At 32.6% G+C, this 17,584-nt stretch overlaps 1 protein-coding gene across 16 annotated transcripts in view; it reads left to right on the forward strand.

The window, feature by feature from the left end:
- The window catches only part of LOC144978229 (dynein axonemal intermediate chain 7 homolog), a 46,444-nt gene that overhangs the window by 6,769 nt on the left and 22,091 nt on the right, over positions 1-17,584 (forward strand). For 5 of the 16 annotated variants that reach the window (XM_078924029.1, XM_078924021.1, XM_078924028.1 and 2 more), the window contains 9 exons: positions 1,568-1,646; positions 2,671-2,742; positions 7,946-8,037; positions 9,201-9,305; positions 9,973-10,113; positions 10,891-10,971; positions 12,977-13,146; positions 14,575-14,744; positions 15,736-15,756. In XM_078924029.1, coding sequence (XP_078780155.1) covers positions 1,568-1,646; positions 2,671-2,742; positions 7,946-8,037; positions 9,201-9,305; positions 9,973-10,113; positions 10,891-10,971; positions 12,977-13,146; positions 14,575-14,744; positions 15,736-15,756 — 931 coding nt within the window. The remainder of the gene's footprint in view (positions 1-1,567; positions 1,647-2,670; positions 2,743-7,945; positions 8,038-9,200; positions 9,306-9,972; positions 10,114-10,890; positions 10,972-12,976; positions 13,147-14,574; positions 14,745-15,735; positions 15,757-17,584) is intronic. The other 11 variants (XM_078924033.1, XM_078924036.1, XM_078924034.1 and 8 more) reach the window with 3 other exon arrangements.

Below are 17,584 nucleotides of genomic sequence, written 5' to 3' on the forward strand. Positions count from 1 at the left end.
TAAAACAAATTTTAAAAAGAAAATCAAAAACAACACAGAATCTTGCCATCTGAAGAAGTTTCCTAGCTAAAAATTTCAGGGCTGCACCATTGATATAAATAATTTGTAAAATCACGTATGTATAGCTATATTAAATTAAACATTCTTTGATAACATTAATATATTTACCAAAATTCAACATGATCTCTTCCTCAAAAGACCATGCATCTCAACTAATCACCACACTCACCAACTTTGAACAAGAGGGGTCAAAAAATGTCTTGCTGAATTTTAGGAAAGCCATTGATAAAGTTTAGCTCAAAATCCTCATGGTAAAACTTGAACACGATATATATTTTTAAATTTACACTCATCTATCTGTAGTCTCATTCGTAACAAATCGCACACAGAAAGATATGGTTAAATTGTCCAAATCTGTTCCTATCATGCCACTAGTTCCAAAGGAGAATGTACATGGACGTGATTGTTCCTAATTTGTATAAATCACAGTGAATCTCAGATGGAATAGAAATAAGACTTTTTGCTGGCAATAGTATATTTCTAGAGATAAGATGATATTAAAAGACAATGAGATTCGCCAGAATGGCCTCAACAAACCTCATGAATGGGAAAACAAATGGGAGATGGAATTCCACCCACAAAAATGCAAAGTCATTTGCATTACGAACACATGCTTAAAGAATCAGATTACTCAATGCACCAACATAATTGGATTCAACACCAAAAGCAGATTATCTTAGACATTAAGATGTAATGGACTCACTTTATTGACACAATTTTTGAAATGCCAACTTATAATTTCCTGGAAAGAAAACTTAGAGTCTTACCCACCGCTAATAGAAGAAAAAATTCTACACTATCTTTCTAAGACCGATCCTAGATTATAATTTTAACATATGTCCAACAATCAGTTCAGAAAATGGAATAAATCCAAAGATGAGCATGTCGTTTTGTCCATAACCCCAAATAAAAATTAGTGACAAATCCGATGGAAGAAAATGGATGGAAATTACAAGTACAAGTCAAAGGAAGAAATCAACAAGAGTTAAAGTTCTTCAAAAAAGGATATGCCAGAATCCCAATAACCAGGAGAAAAACCTAAGAAAGGAGAATATAAACAGAGACTATTCTCGTGTCCAACCACGCAATCGCATCCATTCTTTTCAAGTGTGATTCGAATGTGAAACTCACTCCCTTGTGAACGTTTGAATTTATAAATTACCCATATTTACAAAATGGCATGATTACTTTCAACACTGAAGTTGCGACAGTAACGGATTGGATTGGATTCGATTTGATTTGATTAGATTAGGACAATTCCCAACTTTTGTGACTCACTCTTTACTCTAATTTTATTTAAACAATATTGTGCATTGATCGAATTGGTTAAAATGATTACGAAGCAAAATATCCAAGTGCTTAATGGCTCACAAATCTGATAAATCCATGGTTCTTATTTCATTTTATTTCATTTTATCATTCAAATATATAAGCAAATGTAGAAATGCTCATAACACTTCTGAAAGTCTGTTTTAAGATCATCTTTTATCATTTTAAATTTCGACAGAGTAAAAAGCGAAAAATGTCAAAGGCAGACAAGGAGAAAATGAAGAAAGAGGAACAGGAGCGAAAGGCTCAAGAGGAAGGTATGTTGAGAAAATTTCAATTTTAAAATTCTAACTCAATTATTTTGAAGTGCTTGTGAGTTTCGTATAATACAATGTGTTTTCATCCCTGTGTTTTTGTGTTTATCCTGTGTGAATCATTGTTTTCATTGCTTGCGAATAGAATAAAATTATTGATAGATAAATGCACAAATAGAAGAGAGACACTTGAATTTGCAAATCAAATTACTGGAAATGTAGTATTTTAAGTTATAATTACGTAGGAATAGAATATTCTAAGTTTGTGTACATTGTTAATTAGTTTTTATGTTATTTTGCCTGATAGGCATATACTGCATAAAGCTTCTATTGTAACCAAGACGAGAGATTAGCATTTTCTCGGGGGGGGGGGGGGGGGGGGGGGGTTAAAAAATCTAATTTTTTACATTGATCTTTACTCATCTTGACATTAAACTTCCAATTTAACATGTTATTCAAAATATAAGCATGTATTTATATAGTTAAATTCGTAACCGGTTTTATGATAGTAAAATAGAAATATGGTTTCAACTACAAATTAGTTTTTATGTTATTTTGCATTCGCCTTCTGTTGTTACCAAGACAAGAGATGAGCATTTTCTCAGGGGGGGGGGGGGGGGGCGGTTCATGAGGAAAAAGAAGAAGAAGAAGAAGAAAGAGGAGGAGAATTATTATTATTATTATTTATTATTATTATTATTATTATTATTATTATTATTATTATTATTATTATTATTAATATCTCCATCATCATCATCATCATCATCATCATCATCATCATCATCATCATCATCATCATCATCATCATCATCATCATTTTCATTATCATCATCATTATCATCATCATCATCATCATCCTCATCATCATCATCATCATCATCATCATCATCACCATCATTATTATTATTATTACTATTATTATTGTTATTTTTATTATTAGTATTATATTATTATTATTAGTATTAATATTGTGATCACCATGATGATATTATTGTTGAATGTAATGACAATGCTAATAATGCAACAGCTCCAAGTCCGGATACAAACATCAATGCTTCTTACCAGGCATCTGTCTTGACAAACAGCAGCGACGATAGTAGTGAGTAGCCAGTCGATCACTGCAAAAGTACTAAGGAATCATTGTTTTTTAGTCACTTTGCCATAATCGGGAATTCTAAAATATTCTGAGTCAGAGCTGGATCTATTAAACTATTGTCTTACGGTTAAAATAAAAATTATGCATGCTGTCTTTAGAAATGTTCAAGCGTGCTGCGGTGATTCACATATTTGTTGTATTTATTGAAATTCAATGATACTGGCTCAGATATTTTTGAAGGGTACATATAATGTTTCATTTGTTAAATTTGAAATCCTTTGTTATTTTGTTTCTTGCTCGTTTTGGTTTATAGCATGGATAAATGTTTCTCAATTCACATTTTATTGTTTGATATTGTTTAAAATACTTTTCTTTTGAAATTTAATTGCTCTTTCTTTTTAAAAGACTTATTCTTCCACGTAGACGATAGTAACTAACTAATTTCATATAATTTGGTGCAAATGAAAACGCATGCCTTGATTATAAGAATAATTGTGTGGAGATCTTTACTTCTTCTTCTTTCAGCTTATCTCGCATTTTAAAGGGTGGCCATAATGAATGCTACATTTCCATGCATCTCCGTTCAGAGCATCATCTTCCTCCAGGCCCAGTTCCTTCATATCGTCCTTTACCTTATCAAACCATCTAGTCTTTGGGCGTCCCCTTTTCCTCTTTCCCGCCAATTATGTCCAATACTTTTCTTTTCACGTACTCCCTCTCTCATCTCTTTACATGTCCGAACCATTTCAATCTATCTTCTCTCATCATTATTGATACATTCTTCACTTCAGTCAACCTTCGAATTCGTTCAGTTCTCACTTTATCTTTTCTTGTCCAGCCAAGTGCTCATCTCAATATCCTCATTTCCGCCACCTCAACTTCTTTATCTTGTTTCTTTGTTGTAGCTGCTGTCTCTAGTCCATAACATTGCTGGTCTTACAACAGTTGTATATATTTTCCCCTTCAGCTTTGCGGAAATTCATTTGTCAGTTATCTTCCTCCAATTATTCCAGCCTGCCTGTATCCTCTTCTTAACCTCTATCTCATTGTCCCCATATCCTTGTACAGTTGTTCCTAAGTATTTGAATTGGTTTGTCTCTGGCACATCCTCTTGTCCTATCTTTATTGGTGGTCCTGCTCTCAGTTGTCCGATGCACAAATACTCTGCCTTCGATCTGCCTACCCTTAATCCCCTCTTTTCCAACACCTGTCTCCAACCCTCCAGTTCCTTTTCCGCCTCAGCTTTTGTATCATTAAAAAGAACTAGGTCATCTGCATACATCATGTTCCGAATGGGTTCTGTAAGTACATCCATTACTATTGCAAACAGCAGTGTGCTGAGAGCAGATCCTTGGTGTAATCCAACTCTTACATTAAATGGATCAGTTGAGCCAACAGCTGTCCTTACCACTGTTTTGTTTCCTTTGTACATATATTGAATAACTTTGATATATTTTTCTGTTGCACCCTTTGCTCTTAGGCATTACCACATTTCTTCTCTTGGTACCCTATCAGATGCTTTCTCCAGGTTAATGAACACACGCGGCCACTTTTAAAACAAATATAGCATCCGTTGTACTTTTACCAGCAACAAATCCAAATTGTTCTTCACTTATGTCTACATCTTTTCTAATCCTCTTATCGATTAATCTTTCCCACATCTTCATTGTGTGGCTCATTAACGATGTCCCTATAGTTGCCACATTGTGTGGAGATCTTTACTATGTTTTAGAAAGATTATGTGATTAAAAAATATTTGATACGTAGCCTAAAACATAGAAGGAGACCAAATTGAAAGGCTAACTCAAACATTTACTATCCTTTTGGGCTGTTGAATTAGTAAATCCATCAAATGCTGTTATTTTTATTGCTTTATTTGTTTTGTTGTGTTTTGGTTTTTTGTTGTTGTTGTTATTTTTATTTTTTTTTGTAATTTTAAAAATTATTTTTGTTTTTATTTTTGTTTTATTTTGTTGTTTTAATTTGTTTTGTTTTGTATTGTATTGGTGGGTTGTTTGTTTTTGCTTTGTTTATTTGTTGTTGTTTTTTGCTTTTGTTTTTGTTTTGTTATTTTTTTTTTTTTTTTCAATTTCACAGTGATGGTTGATTGTTCTCTTAATCTCTGACACTTATCTAAGTCCCAAACTAGTATCACAATGGTAGGATATATGGTTTTATTTGTCCCAGTGTGCATCGTTTCTAAAGCATGTCTTTTTCGTGTTACAGGAGGTAAAAGTAATCTCACATAACTTACTTTTAACATTTTCTTTATTTTTGATCCACCAGTAACTTAAGCAGAAGTTCTTAAACGACAATAATCTGAACGAAATCCTCTGGTATATACCATTTGCTAGAATACAATTCCTATGATCAAAATGAGGATTAACACAAAGGAGGCGATGTTTGATCTAAACGTTTGCTTTAAACTTTATGAACGTGGGAGTTAGATAACACAAATATAAAAAGATTATTTTACAAGCCACGTAGGTAATGGACAATAAAGATCTATTATTATTATTATTATTAATCATTTGTCTCTTGATACTTTGTTTTAAAGATGGAATGGATATTTTGGAAGAAATTGTCCGTCTGCATGCTATTGTATTAATGTTCACTTTCAACTCAGTAAAATGTTATAAATGGCATTTCGTTTGCTTGGTCATATCAAGTTAGTGTTTTAGGATAATTTTGTTCATCATATCATTTCAGTGTTAAAATTCTAATGCACAAAATTTAATTCATCAATTATGTTTGTATGATTTTTTCCCTTTTTCTGATTTTTTTTCATTTAAAAAAAAATTGTTTTGGTTTGGGTTTATTTTTTTAATTTATTTATTTATTTATTTATTTTTTGTGTTCTGTTTGTTTGGTTTTTTAAATTTAATTTAATTTATTTTCCAAAACTGTAGGGAGGAATCTACCGACAGACCATTATTTTCTTTGTTTATTGATGTGGTTTTTTTTTTCTTCTGCAAGCGAATGTTAGCTACACACTTTATTTATAATAACATTTGGTGGGGGTTCCTTCTGATTAGGTTACCGTTGCATATTCAAATTTTATGATATTTGTTTCGAAAACAAAAAGAAAAAACAAAAACAAACAAGCAAAAAAAAACCCAAAAAACTTAAGTTGCATACCGTGTGTCCTTTATCAAGGTATGTAATCATAATTTTTGGTTGATTTGAACTTTATATAGCATACATTTTTTATAACATTATTGTATCTTGCAGTAAATTAAATTGAACTATATTCGTAGTATTCCGTTTTTAAGAGACATGATGTAAATGAAGCTAGAGTATACCACAGTTCCAGTAATATGAAACCATGACAATAGTTTACTACCCTTGGACCGACATGTACAGAATGTTGGTCTATCACAAAGTACTCCCTGGCAGATATTATGATATTAGACCCAGCTCCCCCCACCGCTGCAATGAAGAGGGGGGACGGGGGTAGAAAAAAATTACACACATTTGATGTGGCGTTGAATGGTTTATCAATTGAGTTATCAAGCCCAAACTATTTAAAAAATATAATGTAGTCCATTGGTAGAGTCATAGGTTATACTTTGTTCCGGTCTATGTAGAATTAATGGACAATGCTTGATACCCTTTGGATAGGATCCTAGTCCATGAGAAGTACTTTACATTAGATCTAACAGAATCAGCCAATCCCTTCTTTGTGGAGAGAGAGAGAGAGAGAGAGAGAGAGAGAGAGAGAGAGAGAGAGAGAGAGAGAGAGAGAGAGAGAGAGAGAGAGAGAGAGAGAGAGAGGTTTGAGCAAGCCTGGACTGAACATGGGACCGATTCTATTTTCTTTGCCTGTGAGGCAGTTATATTCCAATTGCTATCATGACACACCCCCCCCCCCCAATAGAATGCGTACATATGTAGCCCATTGCCTCTATCTGGTATTATTAAACTAGATATTGGGAAGTCGATTTAAAGTGTAAAAGATAAATATATTATGTCTTTTGTACTTTACGATTAAATATTAAAACTTAATTAAATACATAAACTTACATAAGCTTGATTTATTTTTTTTTACTGAAAATAAATTTTCAGCATCTAAACCACACCGAGATAATACCGATTTGAGCGGTGAATCACTTATTTTATATCTCATTTAAAACCTCACATCCATGACCTTTGATGTAAGCCTTTTGATAATAACACTCCTTACCGATTATCAATAATAATTGATGCAAAATTAAATGATATTATTTGTTTGAATTTTTATTTCTCCTACAACACTTTATGATTACAGATTATATTGATTGTTTTCTTCTTGTTAATGATATTTTCTTGAACAGTAACTATCCAGAGCCATGAGGCCCTTAGAGCCAGAGTGTATCCCCGTTTCTGAAGCATTAAAAAGAATACAACAAGACTTGTGTGCTACTCTTTGGATAGGATGCTAATATATCACAAATAACTTTCCACCAGATCTTACAGACCCAGCTACCTAATCAGTATTTAGACAGGAATTTGTATGAAAAATGCATTTTCTAAGGGTATCCCGTTGAATTGCATTGTCTCTTTCGTTGCACCACAGCGACACAGCTAGAACAGTATACATAAATAATGAAAAGAAACCAAAACTTGTCATAGAAACCAGAAACATAGTTTAAATTAGATATAATGCCTAGTAAGTGGAAATAGTGGAAAAATAAGACTTAATATAGCATCTTCTCTTCCAAGCTTGTTTCCAAAAAAGCACTATAAGAACATGGAGAACATAAATTTTTTCTGATCATTTGGCACAAGTTCTACTTAAAATATCATTGGCTGTAAATGCGGAGAACTATCTGCAATAGAGTGGAAGGGCCCACTGAGGATACTGCTAGTCCAATAGTAGAGTGCTCAACTCACACGCAAAAGATTTGCATTCCGGTTTAGTCGTTTTTCTATATACCTTTGTCCAATTTAACATAGTTTGGATAACTGGGTCTCCTTAATCTGGCGCAAAAGAAACTTCCCGATATTCTTGATTCCCATCCGGAGAATAACAAGAAATGATTACTGACCATTTTACATTCCAGAAGACATGATGAACCCCATGGCCCTAAATGGTTATAGGTTATTATTATAATATAGGTACCACAGATGCATACAATGGAAATAAGAACATTTCTGGACAATGAAATTAATATATAATTCTTGCATTTTCCCTCCCTTTCCCGATTCCTTTCTCTCCCCCATTCAGAGGCTGCTAGAATCAAAGCCATGGAGGATGCCAAAAAGCAACAGAAGGTGGAAGCTGCTCAGGCAATTGAAAAAGCTAAACAGGAGAATGAAGTACGAAGAATAAATTTACATTGACCATTGTTCAACTCCCATGTTTCTTTCGTCTGACCATGTTAATTAATGTATTACCATATCATACACAAATCTTCTTAATGGCCCGACTTGATTATATAATAACATCAGGTTTTGTATTGTTAATTTATTTTTTTTTGGGGGGGGGGGGGGTTGTGTTGTTTTTTGTTTGTCTGTTTTGTTTTGTTTTTTCATCGATCTCTCTCTCATCTTTCTCTCTCTCTTTCTCTCTCTCTCTCTCTCTCTCTCTCTCTCTCTCTCTCTCTCCCTCTCTCTCTCTCTCTCTCTCTCTCGCTCTCTCTCATCTCTCTCTCTCTCTCTCTCTCTCTCTCTCTCTCTCTCTCTCTCTCTCTCTCTGTTTTATGTGCGTCTGTATCCATAGTCAGCTCATCTTATAAGGAGTCCCTGAGCATAACAGAGTAGAGTCTCGAACGGGACACAATGTGACATTTTTTACCTCTAAAAACATGTAAATGCTAGGTCTCTTCATAACAACGATGACATAAAAATTATCATTTTGAAAAAAAAATTAAATTAAAAAATTATTTCTTGTTTGTATGATAAATTAGGAGAAAAAAACCATGTCTAGCCATAATGTTCGATTGAATTTTTGAGTTTGCTACAACAGTGTGTAGCAAAATCTTGAATAATGAAAATCATATCAATCTATTTACTGCATATGTTTTTGTTAAACAAATCTGAAGATGAAAAAGTCAGAATAGAACAAAAGTCTGTTACTAACTCACTTTCCTGTCCTCACCCTAGATGAAAATTAATTCAAAATATGCATAACAAATTGAACAGTGGCGTTTTGGTTGGGGTTTTTTTTGTATGTGTGTGTTGTTTTTTTTTTTTGGGGGGGGGGGGTATTCTTTTTTTTCTGCAACGACCAAATATTTCATCATGTGCAATCCTGGTATTTTTAGAACTAAGATACATACACATCCATTGTGCAATTGACCCAGCATATTTGTTGTTGTTGTTGCTGTTGCTGTTGTTGTAGTCGTTGTTGTTTGTGTTGTTGTTTTGTGTTGTGTTTTTTTTTGTGTCTGTTTTTTCTTTGGAGGGTTTTTTTTGTTTTTTTTTTGTTTTTTTTGTTAGTCTGATGAATAGTATTAACAATAATTATGACGCCATTTCAGGAACGCAAGTGTCGTCGTGAAGACATGACAGAGCTTCAACAACTTCTGGATACAAACAGACAACAACTTTTGGAAATAAGTCAGAATAGGAGGGTTCAAGCCAAGGTATGTCATATTTTTAATACAGCATATCAATTTACAAACCATGAAAAGAATGTCTATTATAGCTGTAATCATTTTCATTCACAAACATGCCTATGAAAAAAATTTTTTTTATTATACTTAATTAATTGTATGTTTTGACAACTTGTGAGCAGTGTTTAAATCTGAAACGTTTTGATATTTTCATTTACCAGTTACAGGTTATGCTCCATGATCATTTCAATTACACAATCACTCTCTAAAAGAAGTGTTTTAATTATTATTTCACTCGAATGATATAAATGAATATGAAAATGTTCATATATTTAACGTGCTCAATGTCCCTCACGCTTAATTTATCCCTCCAATAGGTGATATTTAACGTGTTTTTCTATTTCATGTATTACAGTCTTTTGTTAGAAGTTATTTTTATAACTACTATCTTTCAGTATTTGTCACTGCTTACAGGTGCATCCTGATCAAAGAATGCATCACTGGATACAGTGTTTTGAACGTGTTGTCACTCATCTAAACACTGACTTCATTCCACACTGTTTATTTTGCTATGAGACGAGGCACTATATTGTGCTGCCAATGCTATGTAGCAATATTATGCTTTCTTGATTTTTTTATTACTTATTAATGATGGTTTTATTTGACTTTTTCCACATTGGATTCTAAAATTAACCAGTGGGCTCGGTACATGAGATGTGACGGTTCACCAGACCCTGTGAACCAAGGGGAGATAAATACGTATATAAATCTGCGCATGGAGGACAAGACCAGAGACGATGCTGAAAGCGTTTTGAAGGATTCAGAGTTAACTCTTGGAGTAAGAAAAAAATTATGTTTCTCAATACTGAAGTATTAAATATGCTCATTCGAAACACTGTAAAAAAAAAAAAAACCATCCATTAACCTTTTTACCCTACCAATTTATTTATCAATTTGCTACTTGTTTAATTATATATGCAAAGTAAAAATCGATAAAATGTTGTTCCTTTTATAATTCCAAGAGGAAATTTTATCTTTAAGACTGTCTTTTTTAAAAATTGAGCTTTTATATAGCGCAATATATCCACTAAATGTGCTCAAAGCATTTTACAAGGGGTCCCTGACTAACAGCAACATGTAACATGTCGAACGAAACATAACGCCTGTTAGGCGATATTACAATTTTTTTCTGACAGAGACAATGCTGTCAACGGCCAGGTACTCATTTTACACCTGAGTAGGGTGAGTGAATGTGAGTAAAGAGCCTTTTCCAAGGACTCAACTATGCGCCAAGCAAGGCTCGAACCCAGGACCTTCCAATCCGAAAGCGAGTGTCATACCACAAGACCACATAGCTGCACAAAAGCCATCTTGAAACAAAACCCAGAAAACCAGTCTTGAATTGCAATGCAGCTCTTCAAACGTGAGTGATATGGGGTACTTTTTTTCTTTCTCAAAAGATGTCACTCTGACTCAAACTTAAGCTTTTATCCATCGTGTCGCCACTCATCATATTCATTTACTATTGATATATTCATTTCTTTATATATTAATTTATTGATCCCTCTAACTATGTATTCATGAATCCATATTTTTCAATTTATTTTATTTGTAGCTGATTGAAGAGCTCCAATTCATCCTTACCGACACCCCCCCAGAAGAACTTCCAGAGAAAAGTAAAATCTTGTATAATGAGGTAACTTTGTGTTTTTTAACTAGTCATCACTAGACCACAAGGCTGCACTAAAAAAAAAGTGATAAATCAAGGAGCAATCATTGGTGTAAGATAAACATCTGAAAAAATGTGTATGAATCATTGCCAGATAAAGCATATATATATAAAAAAAAATTACAATAAAAAAAAAGCATCCCATAAAATCAGCCCAAAGAATATAATACGAATTGTTATTATAATCTTTGATCAGCCGCCTCGATTGAGATTCCACAGTCAAGGCAGGCTGATTTTTGTGGATTTTTTTTTTCCTTTAATTTTCTCTCTGCTTTGTCTGGTACTGATTCATACACTTTCTTTGAGATATTTGTCTTGCACAAAAGAGAAATTGCAATACAATAGATTAATGTGATGATTCACAAGATAAGCACAGCACATACTAAAGAGCGAGACTGAAAATATTTTGTTGGTTTGGTTTTTTTTTTGGTATCTGTAATCTCTATGATTTTTTTTACTCCACTCTTTTGACGTCTTTTGATAAATTTTAATGATCATTCAGATAACAAAGAGTTAAATCTCATTGTTTGTTCTTACCATTATGTCTATGTGTTAGACACATTACATTCCACTCAACTTAGGTGTTGATGAGCATTGGTAAATGACTGTGGTTTATATTGTTAAAGCGCTTTTACAAGAATTTCATTGAGCCAATATTACATGAAAACAGAGCTTTAGATCCATGGTTCTGCTGGAGGAATAAATATAGGAATCTGCTCTAATGTTTCAAACACAAGTAATTGCTTTTTGTTGCTCATTTTACATTTGAATATGAAAAGATGAAATTTATGTTTAAAATGAATGAAAATAATATGTGATAACAAAACATCATCTTTCTTAATACGATGTTATTTGACTTAGGAGAAATATTTGCAAATTTTTAGACGAATTTACTAGATATGATAAGATGTTAAGATTTCATCTCTATTCTCTTATTTAACGTCCTCTAAGAATTGAAAATATTTTATACGAGCTTATTTTTCAAATTCATAATAAATGCATCATGTGCTGATAAATGTAATGCCAATTTGTGGACTTTAATTTCATCAACTATTTCGACGTACATTTGGTGGTTCATTGACGTCATCTGAGGATGTTAAAATGTTTTGCAAAGCTAAATTTGACAGTGCAGAATTTTTCATAATAAGCGCACCTTGCGCTAATAAAAATCTTGCCAAGCAGTGCACTTAAATTCCATCTATTAGTGTGATGTCCAAACTTTACTATTAATGATCAGCTTGGTGTCCTTGAATTGTTGCTTCCATACATCATACATCTAGGTGTCAATATTATAATAATAACATACCGGTCTAATACATTTGCACTCCATTTCATCTTCTAAGGCTATCCACGAGTCAATAAGAGAGGACCCCCCCCCCCCCAACAAAAAAGAACAAACTGAAAACATTATTTTGCTTTTCAGTCCTTTGTTTGGAACTCTTTATCATCTCAAACAAAAACACTGCCATTGACTCTTTCAAAAAGCATGTGAATACTCACTTCTTCTGCAACTCATTGAATAAATTGTGTGTTTATTTGTTTGTGTGTGTATGTGTGTGTGTGTTTGAAGAAGTGCATGGGAATGATTGAATATGTCAATGAGTCACACAATGACTGAGGAGCTTGCATAGTACAACTGAGCGTCAAGGTGGACACCATTGCATTATAATCAATTTCATACATTACATTACGTTGCATCTTTTATTTTTCACTTTTTCACAGTAAGATTATATCTCTTTACACAGCATCAGACTTATACATTCCATACAAAACCGAAAATGCTCGAGATGGTGTTGTATTTTACTTGTATTCCATTCATTTATTTTAAGATTGTATCAGAAGAAAATCAATTTAGTCAATTTAGAGTAAGGCCACTGACAGCAATAATACAATGTTTTGACATTGTGTCAGAAAATTTTCATGACTTCCATCTTTCCATCTTCATTATAAAATATTCTTTCTCACCAATCAGACAGTAACGGAGCTTGAGAACCTTATAAGCCACAAATTAGATTTAGCAACCCTTCAACTCTTATGTGATGCCACAACTCTTGCAAACTCTGAGACTGGAAACCTGCAACACACTATACAGAATGATCAGATTTCATTGTGTATTTGGGGCAATCTTGTAAAACTTCCCAGGTAAGATGATAAGTTGCCCAAAGAGGGGAACAAAGAATGGTTTAGATAGAAATGAAATAAATATATTTATAAAATATGAATTATAGATAGATGAAATATTTGAATAAAAACAAATAAATAAACTCCTTTTAATTAAGATCTTTTTCAAGGGAAAATGATGCAGACGTCAGCCTCAGGGCGGCACCACTAATCGAACTAGAACGTTGCTTCTCATAACGCAGCTTAAATTGATACATTACAAAGCAGAGTTATGGTACAGAGAACAGATAAAGTTCTGGGATGGATAATTTGAATTGTCAAATATTATATGTGTGTGTATGTGTGTGTGTGTGTGTGTTTGTGTGCATGTGTGTGTGTGTGTGTTTATGTATGTGTGTGTTGATTCATCATTTGAATTTAATGTTCAGGACAAAAATGCCAATGCTGCAGTAACAATTTTAGAGGTTTTGAGATTCTAAAATCATCCAATCTATAAACAGTTCCTATGGTCATTGATATTGTGGAGTCGTATTATCTGTGAAAAAAAAACAGAACTATGTTATCAACTACAGGCTGACATCTTAACTACAGATCAAAGACACGTTTGTTGTCTTACACGTTCAAATAAATAATTACAACACCCATTCTACACCGAGACATTGAGTGATAACTGCATACTTGCAAGTCTGTGTTCTAATTTCTTGTCCAGCAATATCACCGGACTGGAACCCCATCCAACTCGAATATGGGGATGCCCATATTTTCAATATATATCGACTCTGCTTAATATCACACCCTCGGGAGTTCGGGTTCGTGTCAATTAAGCGGAGTGTGCTCTTAAGCAGAGAAGCTAATAATTGCATCTAAGCCCCAGCTTTCATATGCCATTCATGTAGGAGCTTCCTTTCTAGGTTTTCTACTGGCTTGGGACTGTCATGTCCAAGACATGGCCTCATGAGAATGGGTTCTGTTTTTTGTTTGTTTGTTTGTTCATTTTTCTTTTTTTCTTTTCTTTTTCATGTTTATCAAGAACAAAATGTGACATTATTGTTTGTGTGAACAGTAACCATGAAGCGTTGATTGCTTTCTATTGTGTGCACACTGTTTATTAACCCTTTTCTCCAATCAAGGCAATGTAGATCATCTATCAAGCGTTTTTCTTGGATTTAGCAGTGCAGTTTGTCCACCATGTCAAGTTTTTTAGTGTTTGTCAGTGTTTGATAGTTGAAGGACAATTTTTCTGGCCAAATTTTTAAAAATGTTTTTACCGAATATGACAGTTAATTGGTTAAAGCAAAAACCTTATTTCATGTATGGGATGACGTATTTGAATGTTTTACAGTCCTATTGAATAGTATTTGAATGTTTTACAATCCTATTGAGTATTATATATTAAGTTGATATTCGGTGGAATAGAGATAATTCTTATTATTATTTCTTTCTTTATAGAATTCGTAACTTTGAGTTTCCTGGGATGCATTTCTCCTTTGACATTCCACGTGTGCTGACACTAAGTGATTGTGCTGTAGCATTACTGTCCACTAAGTTTGATCATCTTTCTCCGTACAGTAAATCAGCTATTCCAAGGAGGAAGAAGAAGGAAGAGGAAGAAGAAGCAGGTCGGTTTTAGTACGCGGTTTTATTTATGAAGATACTTTTTTTTTGTTTATTCATTTACTTATTTATTTATTTATTTATTTATTATATTTATTTATTGATTCATTCATTCATTTATTTATTTATTTACTTATCCATTCTTTAATTTTTTTACCTTTATATATCAATGTTCTGTATGTTTCGGGTTTTTTTTATTTATTTTTTTTTTTTGCTGTTTGTTTTTTTCCTTGTCTGATATGTTACTCTAGATAGATTTATTTTATCCAACTGAATTTTGTTATTGTAACAAATAATAAAGGAATCTTCATAAGTATTGGATTTGTAATTTATATTTGAGTCTTTCCACCATAAAATCACAAGGTTGATAAATCTAAATTGCTATAGATAACTTGCCTTGAAACTGTCTCCCAAAAAAAATTGGAACACTTTATCGTGAGACATATTCTGGGTCCAAGGTCTTAATGACATATTGCTTTTACTTTCATCTTCTACTCAGTTTCTCAGTTACCTCTGGATGGACTTATTATTTTTTTAAACTGTCCCATGAGGAATAGAACTGAGATCACAGTAGTACAGGCAGACGAATTACTAAAATACGTCCTTTATGTCAAACCTCTCAAATTCATAGGATTTTTAGATTTAATTCTCTGATGTAAAATTTTTTGTTAAGAAATACCTTGTGTTTCCCTTTTACTGTCACAACAATTGCTAGTCATTGAATGTAATAGTCAACATAGGAATTTGACTATCGTTTTGACAATTTGGTTCTTTGATTGAGAGAAAGTACACCATTTTATAATACAAGCGAATATGTAATTTCAAGTTGAAAACCGACTGTTTTTTAAATCCTTTTAAATAATAGATAGATGGATTTGAATCATGCCAGTCGAGTGCTTTATCTTTTGGGATACTGAAGCCTACAGTATTCTATCCAGCCTTTTGAAATCAATTTCTATTAATTATATTGCTATGTCTTTGGATTGCAAAATTCAGAGATCCCTATGCAAGAAAATGGTAAGCAAATTTCCTTAATGGTTTGTCGCCTATCAATGGTTTATTTTCTGTTTTACTGGCTTTCAATAAGTTTTGTTTAATAGCCTAAAACGCTTCTGTTGTACTTTTTGTAAATATTTTTATATTCTGGTTGGGAAAATACTTTACAATCTTTACATTGTTTAAAAGAGATTGAACACTATCGGGTAAATATCAAATGATCTACTGATTAGTATACAAGTGAATTTGTTAAACCGTGTGATAAACATTAAAAATCTCTGAATGAACGTCATTATGTTTTCTTAAGGCTGCGTGCACATTGTACATATTGTTAACAATATTCTAATTAGTTGATCGTGTGATGTTTGTAAGGTATCACATACAGTATATGTTACAAAAAGGCATTTGGTTTGTTAATTTAGGGCCTTGAAATGTTCTCTTAAAGCAAACTAAAGACAATTCATGGCGTTTATGAAATTTCATATTTTTCTTTGAATAAAATCATTGACTCAATCGGACTAAGAAAGGCGGTAACTTTCAAAACCTGCTCAATACCATTTAGATTTTTTTTTAAAATGAGTTAACTATCTCAAGCAATCTATTGGACAGCATAGAATCACCAGAGAAAATTTGAAGTTTCAAAACACTCAGAATATTGCTCTATGAGACAAACAAGACTAGTATTTTCTTTTTAAAGTCACTAACTAAAAAATTGCCTCTGAATTATGAAAATGCGATTTAATTGTCGACTTTCATATCTTGGAGAAAGAAAGAAAGAATGCTACTCAATATTTCTCAGAATCTTAATAGCAATATATCGTTTCATAAGTGAACTTGGGAGGGGGGGGGGATAAATAAATATTAGTGTCAATATCAGGTTGAATTTATCGATAATAGCCTATGATGTGGTTGGTAACCAATTGCATGCTCCTCGTGATTTATCTATCCTTGATTGAAGGTCAAATTTTATCACATATTCATTTTTTTTTTCTTTTGCTTTGAATTTTTACTATCACATTTTGTATGTGGAATACATCGTACCATTTTAGAAGATGCTTTATTTACTTGCTTACTTACTTACTGCCCATTATGTTGTTGGCATGTAGGGCAGCAACGAAGGTCCTCCATCTCTCTCTGTCTGTGACCATCATCTTTAGGAAGCTCCATGTCTCCCCCCCCCCCTTCTCATCTCTACTGTTCTCCTTCAGGTTGCCCAGGGCCTTCCCCTTCTTCTCTTTCCTTCTGTTATCCAGGGTAGAAGATGCTTTATCATAGCAAAAAGTCATAGCATTGCTTACGAAATTTAAAGAATTCAAATTTTGAGCTCTGCTTTCATCATAAATTATTGTATTGTATTATTATTTTTTATTATTGTTATAATTATTATTATTATTATTATTATTATTATTATTTATTATTATTATTATTATTATTATTATTATTATTATTATTATTATTATTATTATTATTATTATTATTATTATTACTTTTAATCTTTTTCAATTGGCTCTACAAATGCAACATTTGATAGGTGCTATTGTTACAATTACCTTGAGATAAGATATACATTGCAGTTAATATTTAATATTAATCCAAGAAAACGCACATAAAATCATTCACTTCTTTCTGAAGAAAATACAATCATATTAATATACGCACACTTCTATTGTTTTTATTTTTAATTAAAATAAACGCTTTTTGAAATTTACACATCTAGGAATTATAGTTTCTTATAAAAGAAGGCCAAACAAATTGAAATATTTTTTTTCTCCTTTTTACCCGTGGCAGATTGATATTTCACTAATTTACCAGCATTAAGTCATTATAGAATAGATGTTTTGTCTCATCT

The sequence above is a fragment of the Berghia stephanieae genome, chromosome 8 (assembly GCF_034508935.2).
Source record: "Berghia stephanieae isolate SIO BIC M18660-M18661 chromosome 8, UCSD_Bste_1.3, whole genome shotgun sequence".
Classification (NCBI taxonomy): domain Eukaryota; kingdom Metazoa; phylum Mollusca; class Gastropoda; order Nudibranchia; family Aeolidiidae; genus Berghia; species Berghia stephanieae.